The sequence below is a fragment of the Drosophila nasuta genome, chromosome X, assembly GCF_023558535.2.
Source record: "Drosophila nasuta strain 15112-1781.00 chromosome X, ASM2355853v1, whole genome shotgun sequence".
In the NCBI taxonomy this organism is placed as follows: Eukaryota; Metazoa; Arthropoda; class Insecta; order Diptera; family Drosophilidae; genus Drosophila; species Drosophila nasuta.
The window spans coordinates 10740285-10764147 of NC_083459.1; the positions used below are offsets into that span (position 1 = coordinate 10740285).

General features: G+C 37.1%; 2 protein-coding genes across 22 annotated transcripts; one reads left to right on the plus strand and one right to left on the minus strand.

The window, feature by feature from the left end:
- Positions 1-4: 4 nt before the first annotated feature.
- On the minus strand, positions 5-23786 carry LOC132797073 (troponin T, skeletal muscle). Of its 21 annotated transcripts, none has more exons than XM_060808558.1 (10): positions 9524-9636; positions 6798-6845; positions 6062-6103; positions 3908-3931; positions 2778-3147; positions 1984-2202; positions 1820-1912; positions 1668-1748; positions 865-943; positions 5-583 (listed from the first exon to the last, which is right to left on the minus strand). In XM_060808558.1, exons 2-10 carry the CDS (start codon positions 6818-6820, stop codon positions 333-335), a joined length of 1182 nt encoding a protein of 393 aa, XP_060664541.1. In that variant the 5' UTR covers positions 6821-6845; positions 9524-9636; the 3' UTR covers positions 5-332. The 21 variants fall into 21 exon arrangements, with proteins under 21 accessions (XP_060664541.1, XP_060664530.1, XP_060664542.1 ...); XM_060808547.1 differs by having other exon boundaries at positions 2775-3147; XM_060808559.1 differs by lacking the exon at positions 865-943 and adding an exon at positions 1463-1541 and having other exon boundaries at positions 2775-3147.
- Positions 16194-20441, plus strand: LOC132797070 (late secretory pathway protein AVL9 homolog). Its single transcript, XM_060808528.1, has 4 exons — positions 16194-17608; positions 17674-18075; positions 18802-18976; positions 19047-20441. Exons 1-4 carry the CDS (start codon positions 16492-16494, stop codon positions 19660-19662), a joined length of 2310 nt encoding a protein of 769 aa, XP_060664511.1. The 5' UTR covers positions 16194-16491; the 3' UTR covers positions 19663-20441.
- Positions 23787-23863: the final 77 nt, after the last annotated feature.

A 23863-nucleotide genomic window follows, 5' to 3' on the forward strand; every position in this document is an offset into this window, starting at 1 on the left:
GAGATGATGGTACTATAACACTTTAATTATCTCGATATTGTTATTTGATCTATGATGTTGTAGTTGTTGGTCTTGTTTGTTCTTGTTGTTGTTGATGGATGTTTTATTTGGAAGAAATATACATTTCTCGATCAATAGAATCAATAATCATAATAATAAAAAAAGTGATTGCTTTTCATGTTTTTGCATCTTGCTTGAGTATTTTGAATAAGCTAATAATAACTTTTTAGTTCATTCTTTTACTTTTATTAAAATTGTTGGCTTTGGTATTTTGTTGTTTTGGTTTTTCTTGTGTTTAAATGTAGTATTTACGAAAAAATTTATTTATTTATTTATTCTTCCTCCTCCTCTTCTTCTTCCTCTTCCTCTTCTTCCTCCTCTTCCTCCTCCTCTTCTTCTTCCTCCTCCTCTTCCTCCTCATCTTCCTCGGCTTCCTCGTCTTCCTCCTCGACGACCTCCTCCTCGACCTCATCCTCATCCTCAACGATGTCCTCATCGGCCTTGGCATCCTCCTCACCCTCGGGTGTCTCGGGCTCACCGGCCTTCTTGCCTGGTCGCTCGCCGAACCACTTTGGCAGTTTGGCTACAGAAACGATAAACGATATATGCGATTAATTGTGTGCTCAACGAAAATCGACTGATCAAACTCGTAGGGAGTTGAGTTATGACAAACAATAATGAATAGTTATCATATATGGAAAACGACATGACACGACATGAAATTTCACAGATAACTGTTATGGAGATAACTGATTGGTGTGACTGTAAACTACATCATCTCAATTGAATGTTATCGATATGTTGTCGATAGTTGTGTGTCGCTGTTGTTTTCGCACTGTTTAGGGTTACCACCGAGCTACATACATTTTTGACGGCCGGTGTATTGCTCCTTCTTCTCGTTCCAGATCTTCTCGTTCACATCCTTGGAGATCTCATCCCAGCCCTGTATTTGTGTGCCCACCAGTGTGTATGTGCGTGTGTGTTTGTATTTGTGTTCATTTTGAGGTTATGCGAATGTGACGTAACAAGTACAGTTGACACAACAAAACATATGAAAATAATAGTGTACATAGAACATAGAAAGAAATAAAAGAGATTAGATGATGTCGTTAGCTGTGTACTTCCTGTGTTTCCTGTCGCTATACTCTCTTTTTTGTTTTGCTGCTTCAGTCCCTACTCCCCCCAACCCCAAACCCGATTGAAAGTCTGATTGACTGATTGATTGACCCCGATCGGTTAGGCTATGACACAATGGATTAAGTTTGCGGGCACTTTGGCGGTGCCTTTGGTAACACAAATAAATATAACATTAAATCATGTGCGAAAGAGAACATATTGTATATAGTATAGTAGACATAAACTACATATATGTGTACATACGTATGTAGTATACATTTAGTAAAGAGGTTGACATTGATTGATCGATTGATTGAGAACGCGATTGGCGTGGGGTAGCGCTTACATTTTGTGCGCTGAGTAAATCTTTCCTGTTTCTCTTGCCATGATTTTTCTAAGTTTTCCGCATACACCGTATTATAGCCCTAAATATGTACAAAAAGAACAACCCAAAAGATTTGATATGTTTTCTTTTCGTTTTTGTTTTTGTGAGGACCCCAAATAATATTATTTTTTTTTTTGTTCTTGGCACTGGCAAACCGAATACTTACACCCTCGAAGAGCTTCTTCTTGTCGTCATATGAGCGGGTATCCACACGTCTCTCATATTTGGAGGCGACTTGAATCTTGGGCTGGAATTATATGGATGAAATACTGTTTTACTCGGACTGTATGAAGTGCGAGAGAGATTCTGTTTACTTACCGGGTATTTGCCGGTCAAGGCTTCAGGGTCGAGACCCTTCTTCAAGGCTTTGTGCCTGAGCTGTTGCTTCTGTCTTTCCTTCAGCTCTTTCAACTACAGAGTGGGGGATGAATGTTTATGATGATGCTGTTTTGAATATATAGTTTCGGATGAGGTTTACTCACATCGTAGTCCTGACGTTTCTGCCTTTCTTCCAAGTCATACTTCTCAGTTTCCAATTTGACGATGAGCTCCCACAGTTCCTGGGCCTTCTCACGCAGCTTCTGCTCGCCAAAGCCTTCGATAGCCAGGGGCTTGATGCGGAACGACAACGAGATCTTCTTCTCCTCCTCCAATTGTTCCTTAGTCTTGTTACGTTCCATGGCGGCGGACGACAGTCCCAACTATATTGTGCGTGCAATTTTCGAATTGTGTTCGAATGTTTTTCCATTTTTAATTCACACATTTCGTTGTGTTTTTTTGTTTATGGTTTTTTTTTGTTGGGTGTGTGTATTGTTTTTTGTATTTTGTTTTTGTTTTAGAGAGAGTGAGAAACACGTTTTGTGGTTGGGGGTTGCAGTTGGTTACGGTGGTACGTGTGTGTTGGACAGGTACAAAGTTTAGAGTGAAACAAGACATGTATTGCAAATGAATAGATTAGAGACATTGTCAGTGTACGTGGGTGTGTGTGTGTGTAGTGTAGTTGTGTGTGTGTAGGATGAAATTAAATTTGATTTGGTTTTGCAAATGACAACGAACGGATTACGAATCGGATATATAGATAATATACACAAACAAACAATCAAAACAAACAAAGAAAAAAAAAAAAAAAAATTGTGGTTTTTTTTTGTTGTTGGAGTTGGTTTTGGTAGTATAAGGAACGTAAAAAGTACGAATTGAACGAGAGATGAATGGAGAGATTTGGAGAATGGGAAGTGTATCAGTAGGCTGCATTTATGGAATTTCATATAATTACCACGCCTGTATCCTTCTTGGCAATGGTGAAGTTGGGTCCCTTCTTGTCCTTGTCCTTCATGGCCTGCAACATGGCTTGGCGCTTCTTCTCGGCCTCCTCGAGACGCATGCGCTTCTCTTCGATTTCGCGCTGCTTCTTCTCTTCAACCTCACGGACGCGACGCTCCTCCTCCTCCTTCTTGCGCTGGGCCATCTTCTGCTCCTCCTCGGCACGCGAGATCTTGCGCTTGGCCTGCTTCTCCTTCAGTTTCTTCAGCTCATCCTCCTCCTTGGCTCTCTGTTTGCGCCATTCGCTGATGTATTCTTTCAGCTGTTCATCGAGATCGGAGCGCTTCTGGTCCTGACGCTTGATGAACTCTGGATCGCCCTCACCTCTGCACAGCGCACAGATGCAATTTGAGTGGTGGTTGGTGGTGGTGGAGGGGGTGGAAGGAATAGTTACTCATATTAGTTTAAATACTATATACAGCAAATACTATAAATAGATATATGATACTATGTTACTACTAGATAGATTGGGTCGCTAACTAAGTTACTAGTATCAGCTACTAGCAGTAGTTGTTGTTGTTATCGTCTATGAATTAATTACATCGACATCTATATTTTACTCATTTTGTGGAGTACGCTCTGCTCATATACATATGTATGTACATCAATGTGCATATATATACATATCTATAGAATTATCGACAATTAGTAGCCATTTCTCGGAAGCATTATTAGTACTATCTATTGAGTACTACTCTACTACGCATCAAGTTTTAGACTACACTAGTTAAAAAAATGTATGTAAGGCAAGACTCACAAAAAATATACTTAATACGATCAGAATATGATAGTTTTTTTTTTTTTGATTAGGTATTTATATACAATATACAATCATACGACTATTGGATAGTTCAGGAAGTGGGAGAGGGGCAAAGTGGTGCCGCATTTACGACTGTATTTTTTTTTTTGTTTCAGTTTGTGAGTTTCGTGTAAGTAACGGATTAATAGAATAAGTACTTGTCAATCGGGACATACATACATACATATCACTAACATATCACTAAGAATTTAGTACAGGTTAACAAACTTTACATTTCTTTTTTTTTGTATTATATTTTGTACACATTTCGTATGGCATAAACTTACTCGGCTGGTGTCTGAGGTGGTTTTCTATACGTGAGGCAAACATGGAGGTGGTTTATTTTTTTTTTATTATTATTTTTGATATATTTGGTGGTTTTGTGTTTCAAAAATTGTTTGGTTTTTATTTATAACGATGTTCACGATGAAGTACGCAAAAACACGTGTCGGGTTGCGATATTTTTTTGATGTTTTTTTTTTTTTTTACATGTAACAAAAATATTTATATTGGTTTTGTTTTTTTTTTTTGATTTTGTACAAACAAAAAAGTCGTTGAAAAGAAAGAGAAAAACATTTGTTGTTTAAAAAAAAATTATTGCAAAATTATTTGTTGTTGTTGTAAACGAAACGAAAAACAAATGTAAATTAAATGTAAGTACGTATTTGTTGTTTTGTTGTTTTGTTTTCTGGCATGTTGTTGTTGTAGTTGTTGTTGTTCTAAAAACTAAATTCCAAGCAACGAACTGAAAGCTCTTTATACAAAAGAAAATATAGTTCACAAACTCAAACTCAAACTTGAACTTGAACTGGAACTGGATCTGGAACTGGAACTGGAGCTGGTCTCAAATGAATGTATTTGTTGCAATTGCAATTTGGTTGTTGTGCTTTATACAGAATCGATCGAATGGAGAGGTTTTTGTTTTTGTTTTGTATTGGAAATGAATTTCGAGCAACGAATATAGAAAATAGAAAATAGTCAAACTCAAAAATTTGGACTAAGCTCTGTTTTTTTTTTGGATTGCAAACATTCCGGTTGCTGCAGCACACAAATTCAATCCTGTTTTTTTTTTGTTTTTAAATTTATTTTTGCTCATCATTACAAAACACTTGTTGGAATTCAAAATGTTTCTAAACTAAAATAGCTGCGATATCATTTGAAAGTATTGTTTTGTTTTTCTGTTTTTGAAACCAATCAGTCAAGTATTTGATAATTTGGAATATATGAATGTAATTAATCGATCTAATCGATCTCTAAACCGCTCTACACTGTCGTCTATACATTTAATTTTGAACAAAATAGTTATGAATAGTTATGATTTTCAGCAACGCAATTACTTACTTCCTGTAATAAGAAACAGAGAAATGGGAGAAAGAGAGAGAGAGAGAGAGAGAGAAAAACAAATTGTGATTTAGAAATTTCCATGTCTTAAATTCATTATTGATGAACAAGAAGCCAGGCCAGCGATAGGCGAAATTTTTACGTTTTGCTTTTTAGAAATATTATTTTTTTTTTTTTTTTTTTTTTTGTGGTTGGTTCTCAGAATTTTCGAATGGTTTTATTCATTTTTACGAATTTTGAAATAGGATATAGGGATAGACATTTTACGAATACGATACACATAACTATATATATATAGATAGATAGACAGATATATTTATATATTTATTTTAAATATATATATGCTGCATGAAGGATTGAAAGGGTTGAGCGGGGGTTGAGAGGAATACACATATAAATATATAGACAGCTACAGCTTTATATACAGGACTTAGCTTAGCCAATTTGGTTTCTGGAATTTTCTCAAATAGTTTGGTTTTTTTTGTTTTGGAGCGGGGAATTTGGTTCTGGAATTTTGTTTGCGAGGGTTTTTCGATTCTAGAATATGATATCGTTGCGTATAATAATTTTTTGGTTGATATGTGGAGGGTAGATGATGCTGGTTAGTTCAAATTTTTCTTTTGTACAGGAATTTTGAAAAGTATTTTATAGGGAAAAGATTGTGCGAATGGTTGGTTGGGGGGGATAATATATCACACGAGTACAACAACACTGAAAACAAATACGAAAAACAAAAAATAACAAATATACAGCAAAATAATGAGATAAACGATAATGTAAAAAACGAACGTGGGATGAGGAAAATAAACGAAATTATTTACAGACAAAACACACACAAACAATTATAAAAATTTTTACGTAAAGGAAATTTTGGCATTTGCACATTGACTTTGTTTTTTTTTTTTGGTTTGGTTTGGTTTTTTTTTTTTTTTGCATAACAAATACGAAATACAAGGACAAATACAATACATATAGAAAATTTTGGGGGTGTGTAAATTAAAATCAAATCATAATTGTTATCGAGAGAGAAAAAAAAAACACAGGAAGAAAAACACCAATCGAGTTTTTAGCGGCTCGAATTTGGTTACAAAATTACTTACGTCTCCTCTCTGGTCTCCTCGACAACCTCCTCCTCCTCGGAACTGCTGGCGAGTTCGTAATTAAACGTGAATCGAATCGCATGATCGTGTAATTTGGTTTTGTGCAAAAAACAATATCACAGGTGCATATATTTTGTTTTTTTTTTTTTTGGGTGGTTTGGTGCGTGTTTGTACAAGTTGTTGTTGATTGGTTGGTTGATTTGTTGTTGTCAAAGTTGTTTGTTATTCGATTTCGATTTCGATTTGTCGAGAGAAACAAAAACGGCAACATTAGCAGTTGATTGATTAAAACGATTGGAAAACGATGATTGGGTTTTTCGATTTTTTTCGGGTTCAGGTTCGGGTATGATGGGTCGGTCCATTTATATTGTCGGGTCGGGGAGGGTTTCAATGAAAGTAGAGAATGTATAAAAACGGAATACAAATCAAACATGTGCCATACTACAAAAATATATGTGGAGACAAAATCCAATGAATACCACACACAACATAGGTGTTGGGTTAATTGAATTGATTAAATTGCAACTATTACTTGTATATATTTATTTATATAATAAGAATAAGACATAGTAGTAATCTTGAAATCGATTTGTTGCGCAGAGTTACCCGAAACTGTTTGACTTACTAAACAAATGTACTTAATATTCTTCTTTTTCTTTATCTTCTTCTTCATTTCAATTTGCATTTACACTTCTCACTCAATTTAGCATTATTGTCGCCAAAGACTTGTACTTACGTGTATTCCTCATCGTCGGACATGGTTACGGTTTAGGGTTGAAAAAACCTAAAAAGAAAAAAAACAGAGAGGGAATATTTACAAATTAGTTAAGGTTTAGTAGTAGTAACTAAGTAACTAATATTCAATAAATTACAGCTAGTGCTAATTGCAACAATTGAACAGCAACGAATTGAACGACAACAGCGCGACGAAGTTGGACAGCAGCAACAACAACAGTGGCTAAATCTAAATTCGTAACAGCCTCCTCTTCTTCTTCTTCTTCTTCATTTTCTTCCTCTGCTTCTGATTCTTCATCTTCTTCTCCTTCTTCATATGTTGTTGGCTTAGTTGTTTGTTGTTGTCATTGTTGTTTTCGCCTTGATATCGCACTATATTTAGACACCACATTTCTATACAGGCCACTCGTTCTCTCTTTCTCTCTCTATCTATATATATATATGTATGTATGTATGTATATAACTGTATATATGGCTGTGTGCTGTCATAAGAACCACACACACACACACACACATACATATAAACATGGAGGCAGCGTTTTATTTTTATATAGCCGGCGACAATCGGCTATCACATCATAATTTCAGCGCCTCTTACAAAATTCGGTTATTTAATTTTCGCTTCTCTATTCTTTTAATTTTCTGCTGCTGTTGCTATATATAAAGATCTCTACATATATGTATGTATGTGTATACGCATATATATGCGCTCGCCTATATAATGCTTAATTCTTGTGTTGAGAAATACTTTGGCTAACTGTTAAAAATAGATGCGCCGTATTGAATTTCTCTGACGGCAGTCGTAAGCTTTTCGAAAAGCTTTCACGTTTCTGCGAACATTTTTCTCGATTGTTTTTTTCGCTTTCTTTTTTTCTCGAAATTTTACCTTGGCACTAAATCAAAGACGCTGTTAACTGTCCAAGCAACAGAACTGAACTAAACTGATCCGCACACTGCACTGAACTCAATTGACAAGCAGATGTTAAAAGTCAAATGCATGTGTCAAAATCGGATCGGACCAAGAGAAATGCAGCCTGGGGCGTGGTTAAGAGTACAACTACAACAACCACAACAACAACAAATTTCGAATATTCGCTTGAAAAGCTCTCTTCTCAATATGATTTCATAATTATGAAATTTTTCGTAATTTACATGCAATTTAAGTGGGTCAATCGAAAATGTTAAGTTCAATAACTTTTTGTGCACTTTTCGTTTGGATGGAAATCTAACTGTATATACGTATATATGTTTAATTTCCTGCACTTAGGCTCAATTTAAAGTCTAGGAATAGTGCTTAAATTTGTCTGTGAAAAATATCAGTAAATTTTCATATACTCTATCAAACATGTGTCTGTTAAAATAATCTACATTTTGAAGAGGACTAAATTGTAAATTTGTAAATTCCTTGAACAGAAATCAGCTACTTTATTGTAAATACTTGACCTGATCTATGTGGAATATAAATATGAAATGAAGATAAAGAAATTCTGTGAATTCTACAATTGAGAAATAAATTCTTCGCTCGAATATATCGAAATTTGTCAGTGAAACTAGAGCAGGGAGAGAGAGAGAGAGAGAAAAGGAGATTGCTTGTGGTCTGGACTAAATATAGAAAAATAAATATTCCAGCACCGATTTGGACATATCAGTATCGGTTAGTGTATATATATATACGTATACGTGTATGTTCATGTGTGTGTGTGTGTTGGTGTGGGTGATTTTTGAATGCCTGCCCAATTCGTGCTATCTAATGACGCCTGCGCATTGGAGATTTTTGCTAAGGTAAGAACTGGCTATCTGACAATCACACACACACACACACACACACACTCGCACACGCACACATTGGCAGCTTATTTTTAAAATTTATAGAAGACAGCAAAAAAAAGAAAAAAACGAAAAAAACAACAAGAGGCTGAATAAGTTTTATAGCTGCGAGATCATATAACACTTGGCTCTCAGGCTGTGCTCTCATTTTGAGATTGAGATTTTGTTCGTATTCCTGTTGTTGTTGTTGCTTTGCTGATTGTTGTTGTTGTTGCTGCCGCTTGTTGTTGCCGCTGCTGCTGCTGCTGTTGTTGTTGTTGTTGCTGTTGCTTATTGTTGTAGCTGTGCTTGCAGTTGTTGTCGTTGTTGTTGTTGTTGTTGGCATATGCCCTAGGGCAATTATTTTTAGTCTTTCGCATTGAACAAAAAAAATGTACAAAAAATACAGAACAGCAACCAACAATAAAAAAAAATAGAATGTTGAAAATTCAAGTTCCATTTCGAAAATTGTTTTTTTAGTTTGTTCCTCTTTTGGTTTTTGTCATTTTTGCATTTATCAATTTTCATTTTAAAATTTTCGTCGGGCACACTGCATATAGAAAATTTATTCAGCACTTGGAAAAAATTGTTGAAAAAAATTGGCAAAAAAAAAAAATGCAGACACAGGATTATATAAGAATCAAAAGAAAGAAAAAAAAATTCGTATGCATTTTTCATTTCGAATTTAAGTATTAAGTCAGTATTTATTTGGTATATTCCTTTTTTTTTTACTTTTCTTAGATTGTTTTATTCTTTTGGTTCGTTTCGGTTTTTGTTTGTAAGTTCAACGCGCAAGGATTTGACGTTTATTCAATAATTTTATTCATAAATGTTCGTTGTTGATTTTGAGAACTGTTTTTCTTTTCTTTTTTTTTTCAATTTTATATTTTTTTTCTTTAACACTTGGCTAGGCCAACTTACTTAGGGAAAAAGAAACAAATTGAACTCTCAACTAAAGTCCGAGCAGCTGACGTCGTAGGAGCGAATGCTGCGGTTCGACTAAACAGACTGACGATCCAAAGCGATGCTACACGTTATGTTAAAGAATTTTTCTTTCAGCTTGCGGAAAATGAAAAGCATTTCCCACCACTACCAATGCACTGCAATCTCTGTGTGTGTGAGTCTATTAAACGAACGGGCGTGAAAAGGCGCGCTATATTCTTTCTTTCTGGCTGGCTGGCTGGCTGGCTGGCTGGCGATCCCCAAAAAAGCGTTTGGCCAACAACAAGTGGCGACGCAGCGGGCAGCGTATGTGTGTGTGTGTGTGTGTGTGGGTGCGAAGTGGAGAGTGGAGAGTGGAGAGCAGGGGTGCGCTATAGCGACAGCGACAACGACAACGACAGCAGCAGCAGCAGCGACTACGCAATCGAGCTAGAAATGCTTGGCAACCATGGCGCAGGAGCGCGCATAGTTATGCATGGCCACTGTGAGAGGGGAGTGGGTTGGAGGAGGGGGACTGGGGCTGGGGCTGGGGCTGGGGCTGGGGCTGGGGTCGTGGGCGTGGGCGTGTGGTGGGCAGCTGGTGTGAGCAGAGTAACGAATATTCAGGTGGGACTGGGACGATCCGCATTGCGTTGCCAGCCAGCCAGCCAGAGGCTGAAACATAAACTTGCTGAATAAACAAAGCAAGCACACACACACACACACACACACAGACAGATAGACACACACACACCAACACATACATAGAGTATACATTTACAGCGGGTGATTTCCAAAACGAATACTTCCAATTGGCTGTGTGCTAAATGGCGACAGTGTAGGTGTAACTTTGCCTATATATACACATACATATATGCTATATACTACATACATATCTATGTGGAGTGTTGGCGTATAGCGCATCGCATGCGTTGGCGTTTGCAGTTGTTTTTGGAATCAAATATCGTTGAACATAAATTTCACAGCCATTAAATTGCTGCCATACATACACACATACACACACACACAGACAGCGATTATAGTGCGTGTGTGTGTGTGTGTGTGTGTATTCACATAACTAGGCTATAGCTGTGCTTTGCATAGTTTTATTTTCCTGGCAAATACGAGAATGAAATCTTTTTGGCGATATCTAGTATTTTGAATATTTAGATCAAATCCAACTGCAGCTCGTTTAACATATACATACATATATACTCGACATATACATACGTATATATAATATTTGAAATATAAATATAACATTGTATTCAATCAACTGCATTGCAACATCACATCTCTGAGCACAGTGCATGGCCCTTAACGTCGTCCATATGGCAGGCTGATCCACCTCTACTTTAAATATATATATATAAGTTATACTATATAGCAAGTCTGTAGAAATGCACACGCTATATATGCGCTGACGTCGATATCGGCTGCCAAATTGCCGGCCTTACTGCACATCGTCCATCCGTCCGTCCGTCTGTCTGTCTGTCCGTCTGCCTGCTTATAGGTTCGAACTATTCGTCATTGTTCTGCTTTTCATCTGCATTCCCAATCGATTACATTCAATATCATTGAACCGATCAAGATTTTTGTACACGAGAGTACTCGCTTCACTAAGACTCGCAAATAGCTTATTTCATACGCTGATTTTTCCAAAAAAAACATCCGACAAAAAAAAAAACATTCTGTAAAACGAGGTCGCAAATGCTATCCATTTCAAGAATTCCACTCATACAGCGTCTAAAACACTATTTTAATTAGAGATATATTTATAACTAGCCAACGTTTGCCCGGCATTGCCTGTGTTTATTTTCCTCGATCTGAGGGAGCATCTGGGAGGAGAACATTTCACACATCCACTGAAATAAACATTTCATATATGCTTTTCTCCAACTTATAAACAGCTTATTGATTATCCATCCATGGGCAGCACTTTTTTTTTTAGACATCTCCAAAATTATCTTTTTAGAAATGATTGGTAAATTATCAGTCGATTTACTTGATGGATTGAAAGGGGCAAATTCATATTCATATTCATGCGACCTTTTTAAAAACCAATGCAAATTATGATTTACATAAGTTGATGTCCATTGAAAAATCTACTTTCATTGTGGATTTTAAACATTATTGGAATATTTTTCCAAGCTCAATTATTCTTTATTGTGCTGATTTAAACAAAAATCATTTCAACACATTTTTGGTGGGTTTTAAAATGAATTTTCATTGAAAACATTTCCGTTATACTGAAACTTTAAAAGAAAATTTGACTTTTTAAATTAAGATTTCAATATATTTTTAATATATTTAAATATATATGCATCAATTTGTATACTATAGGGAAAGAAGGGTATTTTAATGTATAGGAAATGTATGGAACAGACAGAGGGAGATGTCTCCGACTCTATAAATTATATATATTCTTGATCAGCAAAACAGTCGAGATGATATAGCCATGTCCGTCTGTCTGTCTGTCCATCCTATGTACACCTAAATCTCAGGGACTATAAGCGATAGAGATATATCATTTTCTTTAACAGCACTTCAGATCATAAGATCAGATAAAATTGTTTAAAGTTATTTAAGAAATTCTTTTGAATTGGGAAAATCGCCTACTTAATACTGATTTTAGTAGCTTTGGTTGACAATCTGGTATATTTTATATTCTATGGTATATTTTGAATGTATAGGCTTTGATATGTTTTAGTATTTTTGCCGTATATTAAATTGGTATATTTTTTGAAGAATAATTGTAAAGTGTAGCTTTCTTTCTTTTCATTAATATGAATATGAGCACTCTTAGGAATATTCTACAAAAGTATTTTGTTTAAGATAATTTCAAAAAATAATATTTAAAAAATAAATATTAAATTCTTGGAGCAAGGATGTTTTTATTTTATGTTATTTTTTTAATGTTATATGTGAATGTTCTTCTACCGAAAAGAGATATTATTAAAGTATCTTTATGTCGGTTTTAACTTCAAACAAAAGATTTGTGATTTTTATTATTATCAGCATTAGCTTATAGATATTATTTAAATATATTTTACGCTTAGTGCTTTCAATAAGAATTTGAAAATTCAAGGAATTTACTTCCATCTTTATATCCTTGAAAATCCCAAACAATTTAATATTTTAAACAACGAAAACTTAACTATTTTATCATTCATTGAGCTTTGATTGAAGTGAACAAACTTTTAATTCCTTTTTTAATTTCCTGGTATTAAGTTAATTAAAGTTGTTTAAACTTTCTTAAATGTTAACAAGTCTTCAAGAAATGTCATTCTATTCTATAATATTATATTATAACAAATGTTGTAATATTTTTTTTAATTTTTTAACTGAGAGTGTTATTAGATGATTAAACTTATACAGATAAGCTAGCCAAATATGCTTAGTTCTTAATTTACAAAAAAAGTCAAACTCTTGCCTATGTTTATATATTTATTTTATTAATTAAATGCATCTATGCATTTTTAAGAAAAAGTTATTTATATTTCTTGTGGTGTTTTTCAACTGTGAAAAGTATGTGCTGTGATTTTGTTTCTCAAATTTGCACTTACAATAGTAAAATGTACGGATATAAAGAAACATAAATAAATTAGCATGACAATCCAACATAATTGATGTTAAACATTAGGAATTTATGCAGTGCAATGCAGCTTGCAATTGAGTGCGGATTAGAAAACTCCTAAATAAGACCTTTCAAAGAATCACATCAAATAAAATAAACATTGTTAGATTTAAATAAGAGAGATGTCTGGAAACTGGCAATTAACCTTTGAATTGGCAAGTGATTTATTTAATAGCTGCACTTCCTTTCAGACTTATAAGATTCATTTAGTTGGGATACTTTCAATCCCTATTTATGAATTCAAATTTAAATACATTTGAAGCAGATCGTCTGTACTACTTATTACTATTGTACATACATATGTACATACATGCAGGTATGTATGTATGTATGCAGTACCATATGCCACATTAAAAACTTTGAACTTAAAAAGAACCCAGCAAAATATTTCAACAATCTGTTTCGCATATAGTACACGTATGTGCATATGCTACAAAATACAATATACAAGTATACATAGACATATAGATATACATGTTTTTTTTTTGGTTTTTTTGTCTTTTTATTTTTTTGTTGCCTTCAACTAAATTTCAATTCGCATCATCTTCAACATCAACAAAATGAAGAAAACAAATAGCAATGTTTCGGGGTATGGTGCTATTTTTGGGCCTTTTATGTGGGCGAAGATGCGCTCGGCTAGCCTTCGGTTTTTGCTTCGTCTCAGCAATACAATCGACCACACATACATATATATATATATATATATTTGTACAGTGGTTGAATGTATGTATGTATGTACGCTATGTGTAGCTTATATCTACTTGTTAAATGTCTATCTATGGGGGCTGCTTATTGTACCGACCTCAACGGATGCATAGAAACTTAGCATAAACATCGAAATCAATTTATATTTCGATGTGATTATTGAAATATGTTTAGCTTTAATCATTTCTCAATACTTTTCTCAAATCAAATCTGAATAAAAATATTCCATTCTTGAAACTTCTTTTGGAAGCCAACTTCAACAAGTGTCTTACGAATGGACCAATCAAAACAAGTAATAAACATGTTGTTTTTCTCAACAATTGATAAATCAGACAGGTAGTAATTTTGAATTCTTTGCTTTGCTGATTTGAGTTTCACTCAAAGCGTCATCATATGTATAGTATGACAAGTTACGAAATATATGATTTGTGCCAAAAATTGACTTTGAATTCAAGAATAGTTTTGAACTTCAGAACCATTTGACTATTTGCCATGGTTGTTATTTATTTGTTCAATACATTTTTTATTTGTGTCTTCAAAACTCGGTCACCCAAATAGATACTTATGTATCATACTAAATATATTATGTATGGATACATATGTAAATGTTTGTTTGCACGTACTTAAAATAATGACAGAATATCACTTGTGAATGAACTTGAATAACTTTGCATTAGTCATAGAGATGATATGGAATAAACACAATAAATTGTAAAATACAATAAAAATATAATAAATAAAATATCGATATTTAATACAAAAATATTTTCATATTTACTGTATACTTTTTGTTTTCGTTCAACGATATAAAGCAAACATATTTTGTAACGAACAAAAAAAACTCGTTCTGTGTGTGTGTGTGCCAAATTTAGAATGTATACGTGCGACGTTCAATTTAAAAATAAATTCAACCAAATTAAACGAAATGAAAAACAGCAAAATATAAAGCATTTAAGAATGAAATCATAGACAGCAAAACACAAAAAACAAAACTAGTTGGACAACAGCACAAATTTCATATTCACAAAATTTATATTTCTTCATACTTTCAATTTATGTTTTGTGCTTTCATTATTGCAGTTTACTTATTTTAACATACCGTCTTAAAGTTCTTTACTGAATCTACTGGACTTGAAATGTTGCAAATAAATTGGAATAGTTTGAATGTTATATTTTTTAAATGACTTGAATATAGAATCCTGGATTATTGTTAAAAAAATTCATATTTGAACACCAAATTATTTACATAAAATTTCCAGATTATTTATAGAACTAAGCTAACAAATAATATAATCGTAATAAAATCAAACTCCGATCGAGATCATGGACAATTTTACAACAATTCTTTTCGACATTATATTTTACATTTCTAGTCAGAGTTAAAGATGATTTTAATAAATAAAATTCCATTCAATTATGAAAATGAATTCAAATGATTTCAATTACTATTAGAAATGAATATGTTGACATGATTATCGAAATAATGTAAAGTTGTAGCGGATTACTAAACTAAACAAATAAATATATAAAACTGAATAAATAAATAAACAAAACAGAAGATAAGTATATATATTTTTCATTTAATCGAATCCCCTACATTTGTGGAAATTTCCACCAAATTTAAGTTTTTCCTACTCCCACATTTCGATTTTATTAGCTCGTCAAATTTGTAGGTAAATAAGCAACTTTTTTTGTGATAAATATTCATAAAGAAATACTGATTCTTTCATGTACATTTGCAAAATAAACGTATTCATGTATTGTATACATTAATTTTATTATTTTATTTTAATTTTGGTGTTTATTAAAGAATCTCATTTAGCTATTTTCTGATGGCTTCCAATACAAATATTCTTGACGAATTTCAACACCATGGTGTAAATTTAAACTTTTTAGAATATGCAATAAAGGCTAATAGTGTAAAACTCCTATTTCCAAACTCCGTTATCGTTATTCTTAACGGAACGCCTCTGGATTCAAATGTTTTGCAATTTGTTGGATAATCGATGCCATAAGCAACTGTCATTTGTTATCGGTTAACCACCACAAGAATTCGACGATACCCATATTTTATACTTGTCGAAAACTAAATACCAAGACTAAATACCGGACTTTTGTATTTAGAAATACGACTTGACAAATTATATGTGTTTTGTTGATTTTTAAGTATTTTGTTTTTTGAATAATTAAGAACATTAAAGCAATTCAAAAAGTTGCGCCACTTGTTTAATTGTTGCAGTCTCGCACCTATTGAAGTGTTACCAACTAGGTGGTAAGTGTAAGTATATTTCTCGACATATAACAGTATATTTTGCAAATACAATTTGTGGTCACGCTGTCAGCAACAACTCTATTTGCAAATTTTGAAGAACAACGACGAACAAAATTAGATATCTTTTTGTACACATACTATAAGACGTACGCACGTATGTACGTGTAACTTGGAATTTGTTGTGAATGCGGCTTGCATGTAACTTAACATTATCGCCTTGTGACGACGTAGCAAGGACTTTTTGTGCTAGTGCGTGTGCTTGTTCTTCCTCCTCCCTCTCGAATTCAACGTTCAAGTCTTTTTGTTGCTGTCTGATTGGACTGACGCATCGTTTGCATCGTTCCGCTTGACATCATGGCCAGCGAGCCAGAGAACAAGCCACCTATATTGCACATTCTGGTCGTTGGCTTCCATCACAAACTCGGCTGTCAGGTGGAATTCTCGCATCCCCCTCTAATCGCCGGCTCCACGGGCCGCAACGAATGCCCATCGGGCTGGAAGTATCTGCCCACCCTAGCGCTGCCCGATGGTTCGCACAACTTTGTCGAGGATACGGTCTTCTTCAATCTACCCAGTCTCTTTGAGCCAGCAGCCAGCATATACGGTGTGTCGTGCTATCGCCAGATACCCGTCGAAAAGTTGAAAATACGCACCGCTGACGTGACCCGCAGCACCGTACAAAAGTCCGTCTGCATCTTGGCTCGACTGCCCATCTATGGCTACATTGAGGTAAAGTTGGCGCTCATTGCAGACGCTTTCTTCGACCAGGGCGACTTCAGTTGCACCGAACTGTTGGTCAAAGCTTATCAGCAGTTGAATGCCTGTTTGCTGGATGAGGAGACGCGCCGCCCGCTGCGACATTTCCATGTGGGACTGTCGCTGCGTGAGATTGTGCTGCACTGGCGCCACAAGACGCTGATACTGTTCAAGCTGCTGCTCCTGCAACGTCGCGTTGTCTGCTTTGGCTCCCCCGTGCGTGGCATGTGTGTCCTCATCCTGGGCATGGCGTCGTTGATACCACGATTGCTGGAGAAGGGCTTCCAGGAAGTGGCCTGTGTGCGTACGTCGCGACCTCTTTCGCCCATGCCCGACTTTACCGACTCACTGCAACGCGAAGCCGCCGCTGAGATTGAGGTGGAGACTAAGGTTCATACGGAGGCTGAGGCTGTGCCTGAAGCAGAGGCGGAGGCAGTGACAGAAGTAGAGGCTGAAATTGTGCCAGAGGCGGAGGATCTAACACTAGTCTCGTCGGCAGCGTCGGCGGGCTCGCAGTGCGGTAACAGCAGCGGCAACACGTCGCCGCATACAACGCCCAATTCACAGTCGCAGGACTCCAGTAGCTGTCCGACAACAACGCCAACGCATCCGGATCTGCAGCGTGTGGACTCCACGGAAAGTGGCCACAGCGCCGGCAAACGCAATGGACGCAGCAGCTCACTGACCCGTGAGGCCAGTGTGGACACCTTGGCATGTAAGTGCTGTGCACATCAGTTCATTTTTGAAATAATTGGTTATACTCTCGTATTCTGTTTGCAGCCAATCTTGCAGCACTGTGCGCCATCAATCCGGATGAGTATCGTGCGCCAGTGAGCATATTTGCCAGTGGCAATCTCTGCTTGCCGTACTTATCGCTACCATACATGGATCTGCTTAGCGATCCCATGGTACTCTCCTATATCATTGGCACCTCCAACGTCCTATTCCAACAGAAACGTCAGCTGGCTGACGTTCTTGTCGACATTGAGGCTGCCAATCTGGACGCCCACGATCCGGAACTGCGCCGTCAGCTGGTGCTAAGCACCGAGGATCTGCGCTACATGGACTTCATACTGAAACACGTACAAACGCCCAAGGAGGATGCCGAGGGCAGCGAATACTGGATACGCGAGCAGTTCCAGGGCTATATTCTGGCTTTGCTGCGCACTGCGGTTGCACCTGGTATGTTGTGGATACAATTGTGTTCGTCTTTCTGTCCGTCCATTTGTCTAAATTCCTCGGATCTCAGCTTCTATAGAAAGCTATAGCTAATCCCGAGAGCAGAGCTCTCTAAAAAAACATTTTCGATCGTCAGTTCGAGTAAACAATAAGTACAATCGCAGGTAGTAAATTTATAAAGCTATATACAGTTCAGAGTAATGTTAATAACGGCCCACTCACGACAAAAAGTGATGCAGTTATCTGCAATGTGCAATTATTCCAAATGAATGAACGCCAACATGTGACAGTCACTACAATATACCACTATTTTTGCTTACTCGATGAATGACGCAACTTAATAGCTTTTGTTTGTGCGAGTTTAACTAAAAACGAACTAAAAACAAAATCGATTATATACTCTTTTTTATTAAGCCAACAAGTGAGAAAACTCAGCAGTAAATAATGCATATAATTATCTTTCAAAATGACATTGGATGAACTTCAATTGAAATCCTAATTTTATCACTATATTGGCAGTATTCTATTCACTTAGATCTCATCTTTGTAAAGTGATTTGAATTGAAATGAAAGATCTTCTGAGCGCCAGATACAAATATCAAAAGCAATGGATAACTTATGTATTTAGTTAAAATCCGAGTAGAAACTAAGAAGCCTACTAGCATACATAATCTGCCAATACAATTGTATAATAATAACTGAATCAATGACATTAATTTTATTTTATAGATGTCAAAGACAATGATCACTTCAATGCGCAGTTTATGAATGCATTTAAGCGCACACAATGTTATCAGGAATGGTACGATGTGCGACCCGAACCCGAATTTTTTGATGCACTTCCCGCCGGTCATCCGTTTGCGGGCACTCTATCCGTGGCGGACATGAAGCTCAAGCTGGCACAGTGAGTAGTCTCTAAGTACACAAATCATATCGTTTCCTTCAAATTGAATGCTTTTTCCCGTACTTTGCAGAACTATGCAGAATAGCGAAAGTGGACGCAAAATTAATCAGGCCGTTAATACGACCAGTCGAGCTGTTGGTGGTGCCATCTCTCAGGCGAAAGGCGCCTTCTCCAGCTGGTGGTCGTCGATTACAACAGCGCCGCCCGTTAATAGTTCGGGTACAGTTGCCGGAGCTAATTCGGCTGGTGGCAGCGAGAGCAGCAGTCAGAGCCAGAGTCTCAGTCACATTGATGAGGGCATCGATGGTGCTGCGGTGTCGCAACAGCCTCAAGAGATCTCAGTTACATTCCAGAACCACAAAGACGATACCCAACTGGATGTGGCCGGTGTCAGCATACACATTTCCAGTCAGATCAGCGAGGAGAGCCTTGAGGAGGCGCATGATTCGAGCGCTAACTCACCACAGCATCAACAACAGGGCATCGTGGAAATTGGTCGCGAAGCCGAATTGCTCGATCGGTGCACCAACAATGAGCAGCAGGCAACAACGACGACAGCGAACTCTCCTCAATCGCAGGCGCAATCTCAGCCACTGCGTGCTATTGGCTGCGGTGGTGATCTGACGCTATCTAGTGGTACAGCAGCCGCTGTTGAGTGTAATAACGGGGATGTTTTCATAGTTTGATCACCGCGAGCTACGCACAAGAGCAGCCACAATGCAACAACAACAATAAGACACAACTTTGTATAAAAAATTTATCTAAGCTATGCTATACATTACCATTAATTTATTATCTATCTATTGCATTATTTTCTGTCTTGTGTGTGTATTACATTGTGTTTCGCATTACTCAAATTGGCCAAATATTATTATATTATATTATATTCGTATCGCGTATTTGTATTGTATTCGTATCGTAGTTTTTGTGTGTAAGCGCCACCCAAAGAGCTCCTTCCCCACTTTTCAGTGTACTCGTCGAATTTATAATTCTTGTACTAGTCCAAACAAAATGTAAATCTAATCCGTACCAAGTGCAATTTGTAACCAAACTTACAACGATGTGGCAATAACTAAGTGATTGTCGTTGCCCTCTCTGACGTGACGCAGATGGCACGAGAATCGAGCATCCGAAGCTAATCCAATAGTAGCTCTATCTCTCTCATATTGATATTTTCTGTTTGTGTTTGATTATTATGTGGGGTGCGCTTCCGAGTCGTCAATATAATAGATACAAACATCAGCTTATCAACCTAAGTACTTACTATACCATACATATGTACCTGTGTGTGCAAAAAACAAAAAAAACATTGAAAAGCTGTTTACAAATTCGATCGACTTCGACACGTTACCCCGCGGCACATGAACTTCGACATTCAGATCAAATAATATTTATAATCGAAATGTAACTACTTCATTTGTACGTTTCCTCATGCAAATTAAAAAGTTAATGAATTGAATAAAAATATTGCAACTTTATGTTATTATATGGGTCATTTGTGATATTTCTACATGATTATTATACCCTCTACCAATGAGGTAGAAGGCTGCAGACTAGAAGATAAGATTAAGATATAATGTTTTTTCGATAGCACTTGATGTTTGCACGCAGACCAAGTTTGTTTTCATTTTTGCCACGCCCACAACAACAACCACATTATTAATAATTGTTATAATTACTTATGTTGCAGTTGTTGTTGTAATGTCCGAATATACGTTTTCAAATTTTAACTGGTTTAACTATTGTGCATCGGTTGCTTTAAGATTTGAATTGGCGCTCTATTTAAGTTTTCCTAGTACCGGAAACAGACGACTGATGGCGCCACTCCAATCCCTTGCTGTATTTCTGCTTGCTGCTGATTTATGTTTGCCTGGTATTTCACCTACTGATTTGACAATTTTTGCTCATCGTTACAACATTGAATGGCCAACAGCAACAACCATATTATTAATATTTGTTGTTGTAATTACTTATGTTGTTGTTGTTCTAATTTCCGAAAATATGTAGTAGTAGTAGTAGTACATCAGTTGCTTTTAAGATTTGAATTGGCTTTTATTTCAATTTTCGTAGTACCGGAAACAGACGACTGATGGCGCCACTCCAATCCCTTGCTGTATTTCTGCTTGCTGCTGATTTATGGTTGCCTGGTATTTCACCTTCTGATTTGCCAATTTTTGCCCATCGTTACAACATTGAATGACCAACAGCAACAACCATATTATTAATATTTGTTGTTTTAATTACTTATGTTGTGGTTGTTGTTGCGATTCCCGTAAACATATTTACAAAATTTATCGAGTTTTTGAAATTTGCAATTTTCTTGTGTTCGATAATAATTAATTCCTTGGTCCGCCGCCTAGTCAAGTAGGCACTTTGTTATATCAATAGTAGTTTTATATCAATTATATTTAAAGAATAATACCGCACTGATTAGCTTTCATTAAAAATCTATAGCAAGAATTTTATAGTCGAGCACACTGTGACTGCAACTTTATTTCTTGTTTTTACTTAAACAATTTATTTTGCGGTTTTACGCAGCTGTTTACTAATTGTGGTTCATAAGAAAACACTATATTTTTACTTTATCTTTTCTTTTCACTATTTTTACTTCATCTTTTCTTTTCACTGTGGTAAATGGCAGAACCAAATAAAAAAAAACATTTTATTTACAATTCAAATACAGTTTACAAAAGAAAACGCATCAAAAAATTCACTAAAATATTGAGTTTGCAGTACTCAATAGATCTTAGGTTTGGCAGGAATTTTATATTCTAGTTTATTGATAGCCTTGCTCAACTCATCGATAAACGGCAAAGGCTGTATCCCATCTAGCTCCTGTTCCAAATTGCTCAGAATGACGGCGTTTTCAGCAGCTTTTGCCTTGATCACTTCCAGCTTGGCTTCGGCTTCTGCTAAAATTGCTTCTTGTTCTTTGATAAAAATATCTTGGGCATTTAAACGCTCGCGTTGTCGCTGCTCGGCGGCACAAAGAAATTCCTCATTTGCTTGTCGCTTCACCAGCACCAGATGCTCCAGCTCATCATTGACTTTGCGCTGTTGCTCAAGTTGGCTGTTCAGCTCCAGTTTACGCTCGATCAGCTGCTGTTGATGCTGCGCCTGCATCAACATTTTCGTTTTATGTGTTTCAGCCAAGCGAATGCACTGCAGATCGTATGCCTGTATTAAGGAATTCAGTTTGTCGAGTTCGAACTCGAGTTTGCCGTTCGAGTGTAACACTTTGGCATTGTTCTTCTCCAGCTGCCTGCAACGCTGCGCACACTGCTCTCGACGTTGTCCCAGCAACGTAGCCAGTTGCGTCAGCCGCTTGCTGCATGCCACAATGTCCGCCTGTTGCGGTGGAAATGGCAGCTCCAGATTCATTTCATCGTTCTCGCTGGCACTGCACACATTGGAGTCGAGACTGATGTTCTGCGCATACGTATTAAACTTTCCCACCTTGTCCACCAACTGTTTCTTGGCACGCGACAGATGCACCTGCTGGTTATTGTCACGGTCCGTAAACTCTTTTATTTGTCCGTCGTAGAAGCCCTTCTCGTTCTCCAGATCGCTCACCATCATTCGCAGGCTTTTCAGCTGCTCGGCCGTGTAGCGTTGGGTATCGACCTTGCGCTGCAACTTCTGCACCTCCTTGCGTTGCGCGTCAATGCGTTCCGCACTCTCCTTGTGGAACATCCGCAATTGCGCCATTTTATCCGTATGCTCCTGCGTATTGTTGCGTATGGCTTGCAGCTCCTGCAGCAACTGCTGTTCCTGAGCTCTCAGCTGCAACAGCTGCTCGCGCTTATTATCGCCGGACCTTTGCAGCAGCTGTTCGTCCAATTGCTTGCGCTCGTTCCTCTGACACACTAGATCCGCATCAAGCGCGTCTCCATCGTTGAGGTCGGTCAGGCATTTGATAATACGTTCACTAACCTGGCTCTTTAGTGCTTCATATTCATTCCAGTTCTGCGTATCCCAAACACAAAAGCTTTGCGACGCACTCACGAACAGCAAGTGATTCGTCTCCTCGGATAGCAGAATGTTGTTGACGGTGGCATTCGCATGCGATAAATGCGAAACCGCTCGATCCGTACTGCTGTCGTGCAGATCACTCGTTTCCATGAACGGAAACTCTTCGTATTCGTCGTCTTTGGGAGAAGGCGCCAAGTCCTTGAGAAAGTCAAACATGACAATTACGTGACCAAACGACGATGGTGTTGTCGGCGTCACTAGCCACGATTTGTTCACTTGAAATGGATACTTGATCTTATGCAGTGCATTTGTTATGTCCTCCACATGATTGTTGCCCACATTGACCCGATTGCCAAATATGAAATGGAAGAAGAACTTCACAATGTTAACAAATTGTTTCATAGTCATTTGACGCAACGAAATTGCACCGCGACTGAAGTAATCCTTGGTGAAGCCTGGCATCTCATGCGTCTGCATCATCTCATCCAGATATTCGGCTATCACCTGTGATTGCTCCTGTACCCATTTTTTATCCTTGTGCTGCGGAAATAGTCCGCGTTCCACTGACGATGCCTGGCGATGTCGCAATGGTGTTGCCATGTTCAAGTTGCTGCTGGTCCGCTGCGTGCTGCACGACGGAGTAAACTGGGTCATGTGCGGTTGCGGCAATTGCGATCTAAACAGGTCAAGAGTAAAACACTTAAATACACTCAATTGGCAGCCTTGGTCTTATGGAAACTTGCCTCGTTTGCCGTCGCCTTAGGACGCTACCATCGTCACGAGCTTCTTCGTGGAACTCTGATGTACGACGCGGCTTATACATTGCACTCTAGTAATTTGTTTAACATATAAAATATAAAAAATCAGCTCTTTTATATGCGAAAATTGTGCACACGGATTTACAGTTTATTTTGC

Bases quoted from the DNA above. Each gene is read 5' to 3' on its own strand.
- LOC132797073 (XM_060808538.1), bottom strand. From the start codon at position 23,771: ATGTATAAGCCGCGTCGTACATCAGAGTTCCACGAAGAAGCTCGTGAC. The intron at 2,203-2,774 runs GTAATTATATGA...CGCACAATATAG, and splicing joins CCAAGAAGGATACAGGCGTG to TTGGGACTGTCGTCCGCCGC. The intron at 944-1,667 runs GTAAGTATTCGG...ACACAAATACAG, and splicing joins AGAAGAAGCTCTTCGAGGGT to GGCTGGGATGAGATCTCCAA.
- LOC132797070 (XM_060808528.1), top strand. From the start codon at position 16,492: ATGGCCAGCGAGCCAGAGAACAAGCCACCTATATTGCACATTCTGGTC. The intron at 17,609-17,673 runs GTAAGTGCTGTG...TTCTGTTTGCAG, and splicing joins CAGTGTGGACACCTTGGCAT to CCAATCTTGCAGCACTGTGC. The intron at 18,076-18,801 runs GTATGTTGTGGA...TTTATTTTATAG, and splicing joins GCGCACTGCGGTTGCACCTG to ATGTCAAAGACAATGATCAC.